Source organism: Argiope bruennichi, chromosome 4 (genome assembly GCF_947563725.1).
Source record: "Argiope bruennichi chromosome 4, qqArgBrue1.1, whole genome shotgun sequence".
Classification (NCBI taxonomy): Eukaryota; Metazoa; Arthropoda; class Arachnida; order Araneae; family Araneidae; genus Argiope; species Argiope bruennichi.
Genome location: NC_079154.1, coordinates 72157879 through 72177699, shown reverse-complemented (window position 1 = coordinate 72177699; position 19821 = coordinate 72157879). Strand labels below are relative to the sequence as shown.

The 19821-nt window shown below is 27.5% G+C and overlaps 1 protein-coding gene across 2 annotated transcripts in view; it reads right to left on the bottom strand.

The window, feature by feature from the left end:
* The window catches only part of LOC129967039 (neprilysin-4-like), a 74076-nt gene that overhangs the window by 3328 nt on the left and 50927 nt on the right, over positions 1-19821 (bottom strand). For both annotated transcript variants that reach the window (XM_056081677.1, XM_056081678.1), the window contains exons 8-19: positions 18962-19135; positions 17093-17179; positions 16479-16603; positions 14797-15019; positions 12855-12953; positions 12671-12748; positions 11337-11440; positions 10826-10884; positions 10700-10751; positions 9775-9842; positions 5218-5348; positions 1408-1473 (exon numbers count right to left, since the gene is read on the bottom strand). In XM_056081677.1, coding sequence (XP_055937652.1) covers positions 1408-1473; positions 5218-5348; positions 9775-9842; positions 10700-10751; positions 10826-10884; positions 11337-11440; positions 12671-12748; positions 12855-12953; positions 14797-15019; positions 16479-16603; positions 17093-17179; positions 18962-19135 — 1266 coding nt within the window. The remainder of the gene's footprint in view (positions 1-1407; positions 1474-5217; positions 5349-9774; positions 9843-10699; positions 10752-10825; positions 10885-11336; positions 11441-12670; positions 12749-12854; positions 12954-14796; positions 15020-16478; positions 16604-17092; positions 17180-18961; positions 19136-19821) is intronic.

The window sequence follows — 19821 nt, the reverse complement described above, 5'->3', positions numbered from 1 at the left end:
TAAGGAATTTGACAGTCCTTAATTAGACAATATTTTTTCAATTGCATTTAAAGAATCCAGCAAAAATAGTATTCTGATGAAATGATCTATAGAATTTGTGATTATTTATTCATTTTAACTTTATAATCACAATCTTGAAGAAACCGAGCATATCATCATTTGCTTCACTCTTTGAATAACAGTATGCATTATTTGTACTGAATTTGTGAGTGTCAACACATGTTGTGAATTTTTAAAGAATACGGATATTGTAAGTAAATTTTTGAGAGCAACGATAAAAGGAGCAGTTTAGTCTTAGTTGGGAAACACAATTTCAAGCAGTTAAGCATACAACAGGACATTTTGCGGAATAAACGCTATTGTCTATTTAAAACCTTTGCTCAAAACTTTGAACAGAGAAATTTTAACGCAGACTTCTTTTTCTTTCTTTCGTTATTGGGAAGAGGTGGTATTGCATTATATTATGATGTCATGATTTTGTAAACAGAAAGGGACGGATTCTAGACCCAAAAAAATCACCTTGTAGATGAACCTGCTGCACATTTAATCTACTATGAATCAAATATCCCTTTAGAAGTCTAAAACGAGAATCTATCATAGAATTCAAAAGAGAGAGTATTGAACTCATAATTGACTTCGGTTCAGAATTATAAAGTCTGTTGCAAAATAGATTTCCTGTAGCTTCAGAGTGGGGACATCACTTAAAACAAACTAAATTTCTATCATAACCATTACGTCCAATCAAACTAAAAATTCACAATTATTTCTTTATATTTTCCTAATATCTTTACTATTTATTTTTTTGAACATTTAAATATAGTTTCCTGAAAAATGCTTTTCACCTGGAATCTTTATTTTTTGAATATAATCATAGTTTGTACTGAAATTTAAGGCTTTGTTCTTAAATGATTCCTCTAAACTATCCTATTTCTACCTTTCCAATATTTGATAGATTTTAATTAAAATCTGAAAGCTAGAATGGAAAAGGGCATATCGTATAAAGGAATGATACACCGATAAGGAAAATTACAATTTTCATTTCTTGCAGAATTAAATGAATATTATTATTAATAATAATAATATTAGTTATTTAATGAATTAACTCTAAAATTCTGAGGTACTTCCATAAAATAATACAAGAAAAAAGCATCGACAAATAAAAAGACCAAAAGTTAGGAAATACTGATTATTGAAAATGAAATTAGACAGGATATATTCTATAAACAAAAAATAAAATACTGCCGCTTAAAATAGATACAAACTGTAGTAACACAAAATACTTTATATTATTAATTTTTAAAATTCAAAAAATTAAATAAAAATTCCTGAATTTTCCAGCGAATTTTAAAAGTATTAAAAACGACTGTTTTATGATGTTTAATATGATTAATGAATAAAAATGGATACCTTAAAAGCTTGTTTAACACCTCCATTATCAGCGATATTTTCTCCTTGGGTGTTAATACCATTTACCTGAAAGAATAAATACATAGAAATGAAAAAGTATGTAATAAATGTTGAAGCATTTTTAATTAGCTAATATACATGAGTTTTAAAATAAATAAATAATTACGATGTGCAGTTAATCTCGATCAGCGACTAAAAAGCAACCATGTAATAAATTGAAAACCACAAAAAAAATCTTAGTCTAATTTTTTAATTTAAATTTAATTTTTTAGTAAAAAGTTAAAAATATATTTTTAGTAGAGTACAAAATGTATTTCTATCTTAATTATTTTCTACATTTCTATTATTAATTGTAATTCATTATTATGAATGTTATAAATTCTTGCATTCTATAATATTTATAATTTTTTTCAAATTCGTAATATTTAATATATTCAGTGAATTAGCTGATAATAAATTTCTGAAAATATCAAAAAATGATTTGTGATTAAGAATATTCAAATGCATAAAATTTGAAAATTTCAGCACATTAGGAATGATGAATGGATTACAAAATTCATTCTTTACAAAAATAAAAAAGTCAAGTTAAACTAAAGTGTGTAAAAATAAAAATAGTGCATCATTTAAAAATTTTCAAACTGATATAAAAATAGGTAACATAATTTGCACAAAATGCCTTTTAATGCATTTCAAGTTATTAACATAATGAATTAAAAAAATAGCCTATAGGTGACTTAATTTCAAATATCTGTATCAGAGCTTTTAAGATACGTCCAGATTTAAGATTATCCAAAATTTCAATCCATTTAAATAAATTTTCCTAATAAATACCTCAGTGATGTTAACCTCTGAATTCTATTATTTCTGCGTACAGAATATGATATTTTTAAGAAAAAGCATATGTGTAGCAATGGTATTATTTTGAGTGTTATGTTTTATGAAATTTAAGGCTAAGGATAAAATTTACATGAAATAGTTATGAACCAATTCACTTGATGAATTTTTTTTTCTCTCTGTGTAAAGTCCCTTTAATACTCAAAAAATTCCGGAAAATGATCCGGAAATGAATTCCAAATTAAGAACATCCTGTTTTGGAATTTGAAATTTTATAATATAAATAGAAAAATATTTAGAATTCAATATTTTCAACAATAATTATTCAAAAATAGGAATTTCATGTGACACAAACATTCTGATAAACATTAAAGCTCTATGAAATTTTCAGCAAATGAAAATAGTACTCGTAGAAGTGAAAATTATTTCATAGGTTGAACACCTAAAATGGTTTGAGCTACATTTTAAGCTATCTATCCACTTTCTATTCACACTAAAGAGTATAACTAGGTCTTTCATTAGAGTGTACTTGCGAAAAGAGTACATTGTGGTAGAAGAAAACATTATTGAAATAGAGATCGAGTACGTATTTACAGCAGTTTAAACATGGAGCACGCTTCAACGTCTGAGAATAGAGAAATTTCTCATTGATAGAATTTGCGGTTTTAATATATATAAAGCATAAAATAATGTCATTTCGGTTATTAATATTGTAAGTATTTGTTAATATGTATATGACCTCGTGATAATTCTGGATGTTAACACCTTGACCGCCGTTTGGTTCACCGCTGACTGGCAGGCCCATATAAATTACAATGTAAGAAATTCAGCGTGGAGAGTCAATGAGTTAAATATACTTGAAAGTGCAAGTACAGTCTCATCTGTAACCATCTCATTATCGTCCACATGAAATATTCCATCTGTGTATGCTAAATCTTGTAATTTAATTCCTAAATGCTCTAAAGTATATAATTTTGAATCCAATAATATTTTTTCGAAGGTAAAAGTGCATTATGATTCAGAGAAGGAATAGAATAGATGGTATCAATTCAACTTACATGAAAAACAACGAAATAGCAACAGTTCAATTTACCCCTTACCACCCTTGTCGCTATTGAATCACCGAATATAAGTTAGTGCAAGTAACACAAATGTATTAAATTTCTGATATTAATACATGCGCGAAGTTATATTTGGTATGAATAAAGAAATGTGATATAATGATTTTATTGAATATATGAACAGCTGAAGGAGGATGCTTTCAAAATAAATCCATTTGCCATAATAAGGTTTTTTTTTTTTTTTAACAAAGAAATTAGAACCACTGAATTTAGAAAACAGTCGTTTCTATGCCTCTCCGATTTAAAACAACCTAAAGATTACCTCCGATAAAATCCAAGTAGAAGTATTTTAAGTTTCATGAATTAACTTAAGTCTGTAGCACAAACGTGACCAAGAGCTTCGACAGAGCAATTGAATCGATAGTTGAAATGTTCACTCGCCGAATTTCATTGCTGAAGAGAACTGACTCTGCCGTTCTGAATTATCGATGCCCTATAGAAGTCTAAATTGGCTTTGGAGTCAGCTAGGACTCATATTCATCCTTGACAACTCAGGGTAAAATCAGGTTATTAGAAAATTATGACATTCTGGCATAAATTTTTTTAAACTTAGCACAATAAAATATTATCGTGGTCAATTTTCAACTTTTTAAGGCATTAAGAATTTAAGAATAAGAATACATACTATCCAATGCATTAATTAATTTACTCTTATTAATTTATTTTATTTATATTACTTATTATAGATCGGCCATTTATGGCTACCGAAGGGTGCAGCTTTTAAATTTAAAATAATATATAACATTTTATTAAATAAAAAATAGGACTGGGGAATGCATAAAAATTTCAACTTTGTAATTAATCAACAAATAATAATTGATTCAAAATTATGAAATGCAATCCCTTATGTCATTTACAGCAGTTTTTCTGAATGGAAATGTTTGTTTATACCAAATGGCTTAGAAATTAATTATTGGACACGAATCAGTTTCGATTGCAAAGTATTCAAATCGATAACACATTGTGATGTTGTAGATGTTTCATTAAATATGTGGAACTATCCACAAAAAAGGCTTTAGTATATACCTTCAGATTTAAACTTCATCTTTGCATTCTCCTTATAAGTAAAAAAATTCATTAAAATAATCTTATTGTTCATCATTTCACAACAATAATTCAGTTGTTTTCTATTCTTAGTAACTATGATTTATATCTGAATTTTGCTTTTTGATAAGATTCGTCAAAAAGCAAACAGCATTTTTTTTTTTGAAAAGGACGTTTATACGCCGTACTCATATCTACTTCTCAAACTTTCAACAGTAGCATGTATTATTATTAATTCTGGAAATAGTTTTAATGAATTTTAAGCACAGAATCTATATTTCTGACAGTTCTAACTGTAACCATTTAACTCTAGTTAAATGTGTCCGAAATTTGATTCAGAAGAAAATATATTTAAAAACTTTTGGGAGCTTTTAAATGTTTCATGCCGGCGTCCTGGCATAGGGGTAGCGCGTCTTCCCCGTGATCTGGGCGTCCCGGGTTCGAGTCCCGGTTTGGGCATGGTTGTTCTTCTGTTGTTCTATCTGTGAGATGTGTGAATGTGCCCTCCTGTAAAAAGGGGTTGTGCAAGCGAATGAATGATGCGTGAGTGGCAAAGTCGTACTCTTGGCCCTAGTTGGCGCTGTTATAAAAAATAAAGAGACGTTCCCCCTCAGGCTTAAATCGCTGTCTTCGTAACAGCGGGCTTGTTAGTGGCAAGTGCCATAAGAAGCAAACAAACAGAAAGAAATGTTTTATTACCAAATAAAACTATCCATATAATGCTTAGGTAAAGTTTTAAAACTGTTTAAACTCATTTTAACAGTTTTAAAACTCAAGGTTATTTCCTTATTAGTTTTTATCCATAGTTTACCTTCATGTCGATGTCAGTCATAATGTAGTCGCCATACTGATTAATCATACAATCTGCCTTGGATTGAAATCTTTGCAAGGCATCTGAATGCCACCACTGCTTTAGATTTCCAAAATGATCGAATTGTCGGCCTAGAAATAGACAGAAAGTTATTTAACTTCAGAAACAATTTCATGACGCATAATAGATATAGCAAAAACGAAATGTGCGTCGATAAAGGTAAAAAAAAAGAATTTAATCATTTGCATTTGCTTATGATGTAGTTTTATGTAAAAAAAAAATGAAATTAAAGAAGTTAACATTTAGATCTTGCAGTACTCCTAAATAAAACGTGTATATTTGAGCAGATGATCGTAAATATCTTAAAAATGAATGGACAGACAGAATAAGACTTCAAATAATTGGGCTAACTGGAAAGCTAGTGAAGATATTTAAGCACGGGTAAAACGTTCTAAAATAATATTACTTTTTGCAATCAGCTAGAATTTTGAATTTGATTGTGAAATATGTATTTTATGATTTTATGTATTATATAAAATGATTAATAACACATTTGTAAGGATTACTTTACAAAAAGTCTTTGATTCAAAATTATTATAATTTTAAGGTTACAATAAACTGCGTGAATTTCATTTAACTTCCCACCTTGTATAATTAGTGAAGAAAACTAAATGAAAGATAAATATTTGCTTTCAGAATCTTCGCTGTGTATCTCGTATTTAGTTATATTATAAGTCTTAATTTAAAATTTAGTACTGTTTACTTTAATAATGAATTATTTATTTTCTTTCCTATTTAAAAAGGTAATGAAAAGTTTTTTTATGTGGTTTATTATTTATGGTATTTAAATAAATAGTTTAAATTAAAATGGATTGATAAAGTGTCATTATTTTCAAAATTTCTCAAGCCAGGTTATTGTATAAGATTTTTTCAATGCTTTTTTAAGACAATGGCAAAGGATTCAAGAGGTAAAATTAATTAAATATAAGCTTAATTTTCAAAAAAATTAATTTAATAAAATTGCACTGAAATACAAAATAATGGTGAATAATTTTCACTCACTTAGTTCATTTAACGAATTTAAATAAAATTTAAATTGTAAAGCAGCATTACTTAAGCCTTTATTCATAAAATAACGAAATTCAAGTGCATTTCTTAAAAAATAGAGTATTCGTACTTTTTTTTAATGATGAAGTGTAACAATAAAAACTTTTATTCAACGTATTAAAATATATAATTACTATTTATGGGTTTTAATCAATTTTTGAAATAAGTTTTAGAACAAGTATTTTAAAAAAGGCCAATCCCATTTTAGTCAGCCGTTATTCAAACTCTGGAAGGAACAGGATATTTCACATTTCTTACCTCACATTGATTATGAATGGTTTTGATTTATGAATGACAAATAAAAAGACGGTGGGAAAAAAGTCGATTTTTTGAGGGCTAATTATTTTTCCAATAATGGCATATCAATTCTTCTGATAAAAATGTCACATAAAATCTATCTGTTGCCATTCAGAAGCTTCTGTTCAATGTTATATTCCCGAAGTGGAAATAAAAACAGTTTTATTTCTCCCTTATATTAAATAATAGATAAGTATGCATACTAAAAAAAGATGAACGTGAGATAGATAAGGTATGATAAATATTTGTTTTTGTTCACTTCCATTTCTATACAGATCTGGCTTCAAATCGGTATTCCACATTTATTTATTTTGTGCGGATCATTGTAGAAAATTTTATTATTAAGCTTTATTTCAGTGTCAGTGATGTTCCAATTTCTGCAATTAGATTTCCACAAAGGTTTTAATAAATATTTCCTACATAAAGGAAGTTTTTAAAATTAGTTGTTATAATTAGAATGAGCTTGTTCGTTTATAGACATAGTAATTGCATACAGATTGTTGTTACTTTTTGTTAGCTGTGAAAATACTCACACATAAATGTTAAAACATTTACGGTTTTACTATAGCTTTTTTAATAGTTTATCAATCATATTTCAATGTAAACTATCATGCATTTCTATAATTATATATTCTATATTATATATTATTTCTATATTATATTATTATTTCTATAATTTCTATAATGAATAAATTATTAAAATTTTAGCATTAATTACACAATTAAAGATCCCTAGATGAGTTTCACTTAATGATAGGAACATCCGTTCTCAGATGCAGTTTTGAATAGAAATCAAAAACGAAATACGAAAGTAATAGTTGACCTTTTCGAAGATATTTACTATAAGGGAGGGTTTCTGTTTTATAAAACCCATTATTAGAAAACGAAATACGAAAGTTCATTCTGAAATCTTTGTTATTATTACTTGCTTTGTAATAAGAGTTAAACGCTTTGTAGATGCATAGGAAGAAGTTTCCAAACAAAAAATAAAGAATTGAAGATATTTGAAGTAATAAGTATATTTTATTAAAGTTTTTATAGCAAAATGCTAGTCGTTATTTGCGATGACTTAGGAGAAACACTGTCTCATGGTTTTTGAATTTTGTTTTAATGTAAAAACATAAAACATTTATGTATGCAAAAAATTAAAAAAAAAACATTTGAATTTGGGAGAGTTTTTAAATATTTTTTTAGAGTTACCCATATTGTTTTAAAAATTATAAAAAATTTATACGAATTATTCATTTTTCTGTATTGAAAGGAATCATTCTAAAAATTTCATTCAGATAAAAAAATCTATTAATTTTCTGAAGGAAAATTATTTATCAACGGCAAATTAATTCAAGAATTATTATTCGAAATAATATCCGAAATATCAATAACAGTTAAATAAAAATATTTTAGGATAACTTTAATCATTTATTTATGTTAATAAAATAATAGAATTTTTGGGTACAAAATCAAATGCAAAGAAGTTATTTATTTGATAAACGTCTTGGCTATTTTTTGTTAAAAAAGGAAGAGTTCGTTGTAAATTTAAAGCAATTGGAAGTATTAAGAAAGTTACCAATTTGAATTCAATTAAGAAGCAACAAAAAGCAATATAGTTCTTACGGTGTTTCTTCTCAAACATCTTGAGAATTTATTGTTTTTTTTTTTTTTGTTTTTTTTGCTGTTGTTATTGTTGTTTGTTTGGTTTTCTGTAGAAAAGAAAATGTTTGTTTTTATTTTGGAACTCACAAATTTCTTAAAGTGCACAATAAAAGTTTTTCATCGTTCTTTTTTATTAAAAAAATAGTATGAAATTATTTGGATAATTAGATGGTTATTGGACATGAAGTACGAAAAAAGAATTAAAAAATTTCAGTTAATATAAAAAAATATTTTCTGTAAAATAAATTTATTAATTTCTTTACTTAAATCCATATCTAGTTCGAAAAAGTAAAAAGATAATTACAATTTCCCATTTAATAGAAATTGTATTCTCCAAATATTAATGACAAATTAATGCTTATTTAAAAACACTTTACATCAGAACTATGAAATTTTCTTTAAACTTTTGTAAATGAGAAGTAAATAAAAATTTAAATAATCTTTCACTTGAAACAAATTATACAGGTTGAACACAAAGTCTGTTCTTAATTACAAAAAGTCAGAATGATACAGCCGATGAAGATAATAATTTATCACGTTTGTTATTTCATGTATTTCGATTTTATTTTTTAATAATAAGTTTGATTATTTCTTATAGAAAAAAAATCTTCTTCGTTAAAATTGTTAATCCATAAATATCCTTAACAGCTCTTACTAAGTTCCAAACAAATTATACAGCCAAAATCCATGATAGTGCACAGAAAGCTGCTAAATCTTTCTACGCTTTGAATGAGAGAAGATAAAAAAAAAAACAAAAAAACCCTGAAATTGAAATTAAGTCATTTGAAAATAATCTGAATTTAATGGTGATTTCATTTGTTTCTAAAGTAAATTTTAATTTTATAGTGGCAAATGAATCTAAGCATTTCAATTAAACCACTATTGAATTGTCACGACCACGGGAGGGTGGAAACTGAAATTGAATGATATGAGCTGTCACCAGTCATAGGAATGTCACCATTGGAATGGAAGTAACTAGATCTTACAGCATTATTAGGCTCACCGAAATAAAGAACCATGCCACTGAACTGTCGACTTCCCATCTATGTACTCGTATTGCCTTTTATGGAGTAGCAAAGGAATATCAAATCAACTATTCCGACCCACCCTTAGGCACACGAAAAAAATATCGAGTGACTGGAATATCGTGGCAACATTGGCGGGAACTATGGATGGAATTTAAAATTCAACACCGGCGTCAGATTGTGATGGCGATACGATACAATCCCTTCAGTAGAAAGTACATCAAATTATTTATAAGAAGTAGCCAATCCCATATCTGTTTTTTACCCACGAGGGCGACGAGAACCAATCACCATGCTGAGAGTTTATCATACCCATATCTAAGTTACCCATAGGAGATTGAGCAAGAGAATATGTAGAAATCAACAGTAATTATTTATTTTTTCGTTCCCTGCAATAAATTGCCAAGAAATGCAGTTCGTATTCAATTGGCAATTGGCAAGTCTGTTTTGATCTAAATCTGAATACTTGACTTACCTTTATCATCAAACCCATGGGTAATTTCATGACCAATGACCACACCTATTCCTCCATAGTTGAGAGATCTAAAAAAGAAAAAAGAAAAAAAAATGGTCTACTTTCGGTTTAAGACGTTTTCAAAATTATTTAAGAATAAAACTAATTATAGAAGATTAATTTTGGGACTTAAACTATCCCTTATAGTCGTGGTCAAATGACAAAGACGATATTCCTTTCCAAACTTTGAAGCCATACCAATTTTTGATCTTTAATATCAGAATGAACACGTACGAAGCTCATAAACATGACGATTGTCTGTTGGAATTGGCTTTAAAATACTAAAATTGGAGATACCACTATTACCGAAGCTAAGATCTGATTACCAGATCACTACGTTCGCATATAAATTTTGGATTTTGCATATTTAGGAGGAACGAAGAGCAAATGTTTATTATTTTTTCTTTTATTCAAAGCACTGATTTCATTTGAAAGAAAAAAATCCTAGAAACACTAGTTCATTTAAAATTTTATTTAAGTAATTTATTTTTATTTAAACTCTAGTCCATTTTGTAAAATTTATGCTACTTAAGGATTTCATAAATGAAGAATTTACATTGAAATCTTCATTATATAAAATTCATCCTAATTTAATAACGAATAAGAGTAGCTTATTTAGAAGTACAATAATGGCTCGGATATCTTACCGCATCTCTACAAGCATAAAATCAGTTACTGACCATGATTAAAATACAAGCAGAAATTTAAGCCATATTTATAGTTTTTAAGCAATGATTCCAGTTCCCTTTTTTTTGTTTTCATAAAGGAAAGTGCTTTTGTTTTTTCCAAGTCACATATTATTTCATAACTTCCTTTTTAAAATTATTAAGTCGTTATTACTCCATTAAATTGTGTGATCAATCATAGTTTAATGATATGATCTTACCTTATGTAGTTTTGGTGATAAAGGGGAGGTTGTAGAATCCCAGCCGGAAACGCTGAAAAAAATTTAAAAAAATCATAAATATTTCCAATAAAAGAAAATTTAAGTTAAAGATTTTACAATTCTTACTTATAAAATTCTTTGATCTTGTGTAGAAGGCATTCACCACAGCTGGAGAAGTAACCCATCTGAAAAAAATATTCCGTTTGTAGAAATTATGTAAAAAAAGGTATGTTAAAGAAAGGGTATATTGTAAAACGATTTTCTTATCGAATTAGTCTATAAAATATCAACCAATTCTTTTTTTCATGTAAAAAAATTCCATTTATTCAGAATTAAAGATTTTATTTAATGGTGGTTTTCTAAATTCAATAAGATTAACAAATATATTTAATAAATCATATCTATCAGAATATTAAAAATTTGAAAAGAACTTCCGTAAGTTTATAATGTGATAATTTAACTGCTTATCAATGCCGGCTTCGATTTATTTTAAAAAAAGAAGGTTTCAAATTATTTCAATAGAATCAGAAAATTATAAATTATTTTGAATTAAGAAATAGTACTTTTCTCTCTCTTTGTTTTGGTATAGACGACAATTTTACGAAATATTTGTGAATAAAATTCATCTCATACTTACTGCATTCTGTCTACTGGAGCTCTGAGTTTCAATTGTTCTTTTCTTGAATAATGCTTCAAGTTCAGGAGGACATTCTCAAAGTATGTATCAGGTTTAAATTCTATCTACAAGAAAAGATGCTTTATTCTGTGTTTTGGTTCATTACACGTTATAAAGTTGTTAGAATAAAAAAAAAATCATCTAAAAGTGGAATTCCGTTGAGTGAAACTTAATGTTTTCTTCTTAAAACTTATATATTTGAAAAGAGATGTGAGAAAATGAATTTTTAAAAATTTCCCTCAGTTTTAAATTTTTATACACTATTCAAAAGTCTTTTAATCGTTAAGATACTCCATATGTTTTTTGCCAATTGTTGTTTTTGAAATACACTTCAATTGTTACTTTGACATACACATTACACTTGTTACTTAGAATAAATAGTTTCTATAAAAAAATTAAAATCTAATATTTACTTGCTAAAGGAAAGTGCTCATATTGCAACGATATTTCGTATTGTCTTTCTAGACAATGAATGGACTATTATTGGCCAAATTCAATGAATACATTTGCAACTCTTTGTTTGATAGGCTACAAAATCAAAATGCCGATGAGATGGTTGAAAATTCATTTAGTATATTTTCCGCTTAAAAAAATAAAATGGTTTTCACATATTTATATGATGAATTATCCAAAGGAATTCGATTATCTTCCCTAAATATTATGAATTTTTGTTTCGACCTAGAGCTATACGTATGGAGAGCTCAAAGCCTCTGTAGACCATTTGAAAGTCATAATTTAAGAGATAAATTATGTCAAATTAATATTTAATTGCACTTGAAAATGAAATTTTATTAAATGCTTTTTTATGCATTTTTATGTGAGATTTAAACACAAAGTTATTGTAAATGCTTTAAAATGGATTGCTACGGATTTACTTAACTTATAGATCTTTACTGATTAAATCTGGGGATAATAAATATAAATAAATATATATAATAAATCTATAATACACATAATAAATATATGCATGTAAAATTTTGTATATAGGAAAAATTCATGGAATAAAGAATATTATAATCCTTATATATCTCTCTAATACAGTTTAAAATCTCTGTCTAGAAAACATTTCCATGATTATTTAAATATTTATATTAATGTAAAAGCTACATTTCTATAAATACGATAAATAAAATGAATTTTGTTAAAAAATGTTTATGAATCTTTAAAATTCACAAAACAAGTAAAAAAATTTCGTGTTTTTTATGATTATTCTAAAGTTTCATGCATTCTGCTTTCTTTTTTAAATTATTAATTAAAAAAAAACTAAAAAAAGAAGCTCCAATAAATTTACTCACTCCATCAAATTCTTCGTCCAAAGCTTGAGAATCCATTAAATATTCTGGAAATCCAATTTTTTCACTCATAAGTACAGCCTAAAAAAGATTTTCTTATTTATTAAGAAATTATCGTCAGCTGTGTGAAAGAAACTTGCAGCACATAAAAAATGAACAGTACATATTAATCTGAATTTTATTATACCTTCTGTCTTGCAGCTTCCCTTGTTTCTGCATCCATCCAGTCCACTTCATCAAGTAACTCAAGAAAAGCAGTTTTGATATCCTTTATCATTTCTTCAGCCTGGAAGAAAGTTAACGTATCCTTATAAAAGTAGATATCAATTTATGTACAAAATTATATATAAAACTGGAATCTGCAAAACAAGAAACATTAAAAAACAACAGTTTGATTGTTTCTTTGCAGTAATTTGAATGTTTGTGTACTCTAAACTAATAATAAAGATGATTGTATGTTTGTGTGCGTGTCGCTCTTCAGACCAAATTGTTCGGATTAAAGCTACCATATATTCCCTGGAGGGTGAAAATGTGCCCCCTGGAAAAGAATTAGTTTTAATTTTTAATTAAAATTTAAGCTGAATTTTGGTGTATTTCCACCATAACTTCAGAAAATATTATCGCATGAAAATGAATCTTACATTATTTCAAAATTTAAATATTTGTCTTTTTAATGATACCAATTTAATAATAGTGCGAATTTTTTTCAAATTTTTGGCAATTAAAAAAAATTTGGCTTAATTTTTAACAATAGATTGCTTTGTTACTCTGAAATTCACACTGCTTTCATTGTTTCATCAAGTATTTGATCGCATGATTTTGTTTTATTGTTGAAGGCTAAAGAAGAGAGATTTTTGTTTAATATCTGTGTAGCTTACGAGGTGGATAGCAAAAACTGAAGGTACAATAGCGTATAAATTTAGAAGATAGATGAACCGGATATTTACGTTTTTAATGGTTCTTTGATGTCACGGGATTGATTTCCATTAGAAAGGTCCATGTACATAGCGAAAGTAGCATATAACAATTAAAATAACACTACTTTAATGTCTGATAATTTGTCGTAATCATGAATATTAAATTATATCTATACGATTCAAATAAAATTAAATGTAACCAATACTCCTTGCGAACTTGTTAGTATTAAATAAAAGAAAGAGAGAGAGGGAATTCATTTGATTTCAAAGAAAATGACTCTATTTTGACTGAAATAGTTCATTTAAAATACTCGAACACATAAATTCATTTGTAAATATGTTCCAGACTTTTCTAGCCATCTGAGAGGAATTCGTTTCTATTTTCAATCTCCCCTTTTCAAAATTGAAAAAAATGGAACACTTTCTTTATAAAGAATTTTTTATAAAGACTTATGTTGTGGAATAAAAGCTTTATTATAGTGTTTTTGCAATTAAATTCTCAAGGTCAAACATAATTCAAATGCTGTACAAAATTTTTTAAAGCAATTTTTTTCAGCATTTCAGCCGACGAAACTAAATGTACTCGGAGAAAGGATTGAATGTTTAAAAATGTCAAAAAAGTAGTATTGAATTTCTATCAATTGCCGGAAGTATTAAAAAAGTAGTACATTATTTGAATTTTCTGAGATTTTTCTGAGTAACAAATAGACGCAATATGTTTTTATAGCAACAAATGACCATACAAAACACATTGAATAGTGTGTATAAGGCAGTCTAATTCTTAAATGTTTAATCATAGCAATGCACTACTTTACAATTTACTTATCGTTTGAAAGAGTCTATTCAACAAGAAAAAAGCATAGTTACCCTCCTTATTAACTAAATAAGACATTATATTATTTTGTGTGAGCAAATAAAATTGCCATTTCTAGACAGCAATTAAAAAAATTATTGATGAATTAGAAGCAAATAAAGTACACGTTTTGAAACAGTTGGATTAAAATAACATTCTCGTTTAAACTGAAATCTGGCCAACGTGTATTGCTATCAACGAAGATTACTATGACGGAAATGTAATAATTGCTTTGATTACTCTACAAATTCAACTGCATTTTATGAAATCATTCTCAGAGTTATGAAAAGAAACCGGCACGATAACAATATATTTTTAAATGTACATCATAAGATATGCGATTAATTTTTTTCTTTTACCGTTTCTTTGCTCTTTTCATTGAAATGTCTCTTAACGAACAGTGATCCAACAGCCATCCCCATATTTTTGTTAACGTAAACGGTGCATGTCTTCCATCTAGGTGATATCGCTTGGGTTCCATAAAGAGCACTGTAATACTCTTGTTGTTTGGCGAGGAAACGCTTGTCCAGGTTGCTCACTCTATTGTACACGAACCGCCAAAGGATGTAATTAGCGACAGTTCTGGAAAAAAGAAAAAATGTAAAGTTAACATTATTATGAAAATAACCAGATGTTTAAATGTACCAAAGGATTTCATGAACTTTGTAACCATTTCGCAAAGCATCTAGATTCAACAAGGACATTTGGAAAAGACAGGGCGTCTCATCTGCTCTTTTCACTTGTGGAGCAAGAAATTTTATGTTCTTTCAAATGTGCTTTATTGCAAAGAATTATCTTTTTGTCCTTCTTATCATTTTTTGCATTTAAAACCTATGGGTTCCCAGTTTCCTTTTATTAGAATTTCTACTGATAATAAAAATGAATATTTCTTTTTATCCATGTGTTTGTATTAGCGCTTTACATGCCAGACCGTTTAACCTTAGAATTACTAAATTTGACTCATGCAACCTTGGAGAATAAAACATTGCACCTCGGGGTATTTAAAAAATTAAATTACAAATATATTAATTCAAAATTTAGAAGAATTATGGCGTTTTCTCACGATAACTTTCGAAAATGTCATAGCTCAAATTTTAATTTTGCATTATCTTAAAATTCAAATAACTGATACCAATTCAGTGCAGGAATAATATTCTTCCGATTTTTAATTAATTTTTAAAAGATTCTTTAGACATATTATAATACAATTTATTTCGTTCTTGAAGTGAAATTCAGAACCTGAAATCATTTTCATTGTTGCTACTAATATTTCATTTTGCCTTTTGTATAACTCATTGTGTTATCCTAAATATATATTTCCTTTTCCCATAATGTTGATAGTGAAGGCATGATAGTGAAAACACTCATTTTTTCCATAATGAGTAGATTTTTATTTAAAGTATGCTTTTAATACGCATTTTGAAATTTGTTGTACTTGCATTTATGATTTAATTTCACAAATAAGCAACGATGTCTTCTTTTAAAGTGTATCCACTTTTAAGCACCGTTCTTTTTAGTATAATATAAAAGAATTTATTAAAATATATATATTATCCTTCCAATCACTAGAAAATTGCTTTCTTAATTTTCTATTATATATTAATTAGTGAAATGTTCAAGAGAGAGTCTCGCTGAGTTATTACACTAATTATGAAGAATATTCTGTGGTGCATATAAAATTTTAATGCTGAACGATTCTATTTTACATTCTTATATTTTAATGTTTGCTTATTAATGATAATCTTTAAGTTAAGTTTATTGTCTATATTTTATGGATTTGCAACACTTATAAAATAAATAAAAACATATAAAATAATCAAAAGTAATTTACAGCATATATCTTGTTTTTAGATGACATAAAGATCTTTGTTGTAAATTTTACATAAAGTGCAAAATCAATAATGATTTACTATGACAATTCTGAAAGGACATTGATATAATTACGACATACATGAAATAAGTCTACGTATAGTAAGTAAACAGAACAGAATCCTTTGGCAAAGGTAATAGATAACTTTATCTGGCTTATGAACTTATATACCTTTTGGACGTATTTGCCACGAGATCACTCATCGAAAGTAGATAAGGGACAGCATATACAACGACTTCTTCGTCTTCAGTCAGTTCCAGTGGCATGGCTACGCTGAAATACAGAGTCCAGTTTACCTAAATGCAAATGAACCAATTCAGAAAATAGAAGTAGCATGGAGTTTAAAATATTTCAAAGAATAAATATACAGTTTCTCACATTAATGATTTTTGAAATAATTTTCAGTTAAGTATATTTTTTGACAAAGAGGAATAAACTGTAAAATGATTGACAAAAATATATTGTGGGAAAAATCGGAATGAAGTTTATTATTGTTTACTAAATTTTTGCAAATTGTTTCGGTTTAAGTAATGCGAAAATAGAATAAGTGGGATTTTCTTTGAAATATCAAATGACACTATAATTAGTAAAACGGAAATATCTTATATAAAGAAATGATTTGATAATTCAAATAAATCGAAAATTCGCTCTTTCTGAATATTTAATTTATCTTAATGCTAAAGAGATTCCCGTGGCTTCCTAAAACAGAAAACTACAGTTTCGGAACATCTTTTCATACATTTTTCAAATATCATATAAAAAAAATTGAAACGGAAGTTCCTTACCAAAGGAATTTTCTGCTGTAGTTCTGCTAATGTCATCTTCAAATATATCGCTGTGTAATTTCTGCGTTCTTCGCTTGGAATTGTAAACTTAAAAACAAAGAAACACCACTTTAAACTCTGTCCAAATACTAAGAATGCATATAAATAACAAAAAAATGCTTATAAATAATTAATACAACGCAGTAAAAAACTGCACATTCAATGACGATATGAAATATTTTTCTAAATCATGTATTCTATGACAATTTTTTTATTACTTTTTCCATCTTTTCACTTGAAAGAATTTCTGTATGAAATAATAAAGTGCATATTTTTTTTAAATTTGACTTTCTTTTTCAAAACAGTTTCATTGATGACAATGCATAGGAAAATTTTGTGCAGTTTGTATGATATGATAGGAAATAAGATACATGTTTCTCAAACTGGAATAGTTCCAAATTTTCGTCAATTAAATATTTTATATAAAATATATATAAATATACACTGGTGTGCAAAACTTAAGCAACAGGTGCGTTTTTTTATCATAACTCCATGAGGAATCATCTGAGATATATGAAATTCAGAAATGAGAGACAGTATTTTGTAATTCAACGATGAAGGAAGTATAGTTGCCCCAAAATGAATACAATGCATATAGTATGGAATCAAACAAAAAAAGGTTTTATTGAATTCATAGTATCGTTACGCATGATTTTCTGTTCGAGAGGAAGAACAACAAGCAGATATTCCTTAGTATGGGATATATCCTCCCCTTACTGCAATGGTTGCTTCGTCCCGTCAACTTGGGCGTTTATTAATCAGTATGAACATGTTTACCTCATTACTAAATATCTTTAATTTCTTAAAGTTTTTCTTTATTTCCTAATTATGCATGACATGTATTGTTTTGAAATTCTAATTTTCCTTCGATTAAATTTTTGTTAAGTGTTCATGCTATGCTTACCTTTCAAACTGGTTGCTGTTAAAGTTTTAATGAGAATCAAACAATCTATAATTTGATACAAGTGTTTGATTTTTCATTGGGAATGAATGTTAGATTTCCCGTCTCTTAATATATTAAGTGAAGAAATGAACTAGATATGTCTAAATTTTGTCATTGTGGTATAGCATATGGTAGGCCAAGATATGTAGATTCTCCATTTTTCAGCCTCTAGGGGCATTGCAAAGGCAATTTTTTGGGTATAGATTATATTTTAAAAAGCAAAATCGACGGAAACACTATAACAATAAAAAATAAACGCAGAAGAATTTGTGAACTTTAATGTTGGTCTACCCCACGACGACTCGCCTACCCGAAAGGGTGTAAGACCTTAAAGGTCGGCGTTAAATTCTATACTTAAGGAACTTTAATGTTAGTAAATAGTAATAGCATTAGCATCCGTTTTAAGATTTGAATGAGGGGGATGTAACAAAATTATCTATTAAGAGTGTGCACTTCGCCAAAATACAAAGAAAAGGTTTTTATCTAAAGCATTTGTATACGACTAGATATACATAAAAGAGGATTATTATAAAATAATGGAATAATCAAATTCTTCTTTAAATTCTTAAAATGTATTTTTATAAAATTGCATAATTTTCATCGCAATTTAAAAAATATTGTTATAAAATTATTACAAATAATCGCTATTTATACCACAGCAATCCGAATGACCCTAAATATATCCACTAGATTTAATGAAATAAATTGATTTGAAACAAAATGTTACAAAATTCTTTGTCTTCTTTTTGTAAGGAAATAGAAAAAGACATGAAATGCAAGATGCATAAATTATTTAAAATGAATTGAATTATATTAAAAACATTTATTTAATATGATGAAATAATCACTCGTTATTGGTACTGAATACTTAATTCATATTTTCTTACATTCGCCAGGAGTGTCTCGAACTCCAGAACTTCTCTCATGTCCTTCTCTGCCTGTTCCGGTGATGCTCCGAGTAACTGAGCTATGTCCACCATGAAGCGGCCGTAGGCCTCCAATTGCTGAGTGCCTTGAATGTAGTACTCTCGACTGGGCAACCCGAGATCAGCCTGATCGATCTAAAGTGAGTAAAACAGAATTCCGATATCAATTTGTAACAAAGTTGTAATGGATATTAAAAATACATCAGTCGTTCTACATATATATTTGAAAGGATTGCAAAATACTGCGAGTTCTGTGAATTATTATTAAAGAGTAATAAAAATGGTTAAAAATTGCGGAAAAAATAATTCAATTTCTTTGTTCTAGAACACTTTTTTCAACCCTAAAATAATACAAAGAGGCGTAATTCCGGTGAGAGAGTTAGAATTCTGAAAAATCAATTTATAAATCCATTATATGATTTAGTATATTTTAATTGTATTTAATTGAAAAATTAAATCTAACTGAATATCATTTTTATCTAAATATTGCGCATTTATAATTAATACATTTTAATCGCTAATTCACAAAAATTATCTTGAAAATCGATTTGAGATGACGTATTTTCATAGTTTCATTCACAATTCAGCTGTATGTACTGTACTATAAATGTACTGTTTAAAGATTATAGAAGGCGTGTTTATTTAATGAAGCGAATTTTCAAAAAATTCAGTTCAAACTTTCTCTATAATTTCAATTTATTAAAATTTGTATTAGTAATGATATCATTTTCATGATATAGAGACTAAAACTATCAACTTGATATGTATAATATTTAGTTAAAATGGTATTTAAGTAAGCCATAGTGATTGAATTTATTGAA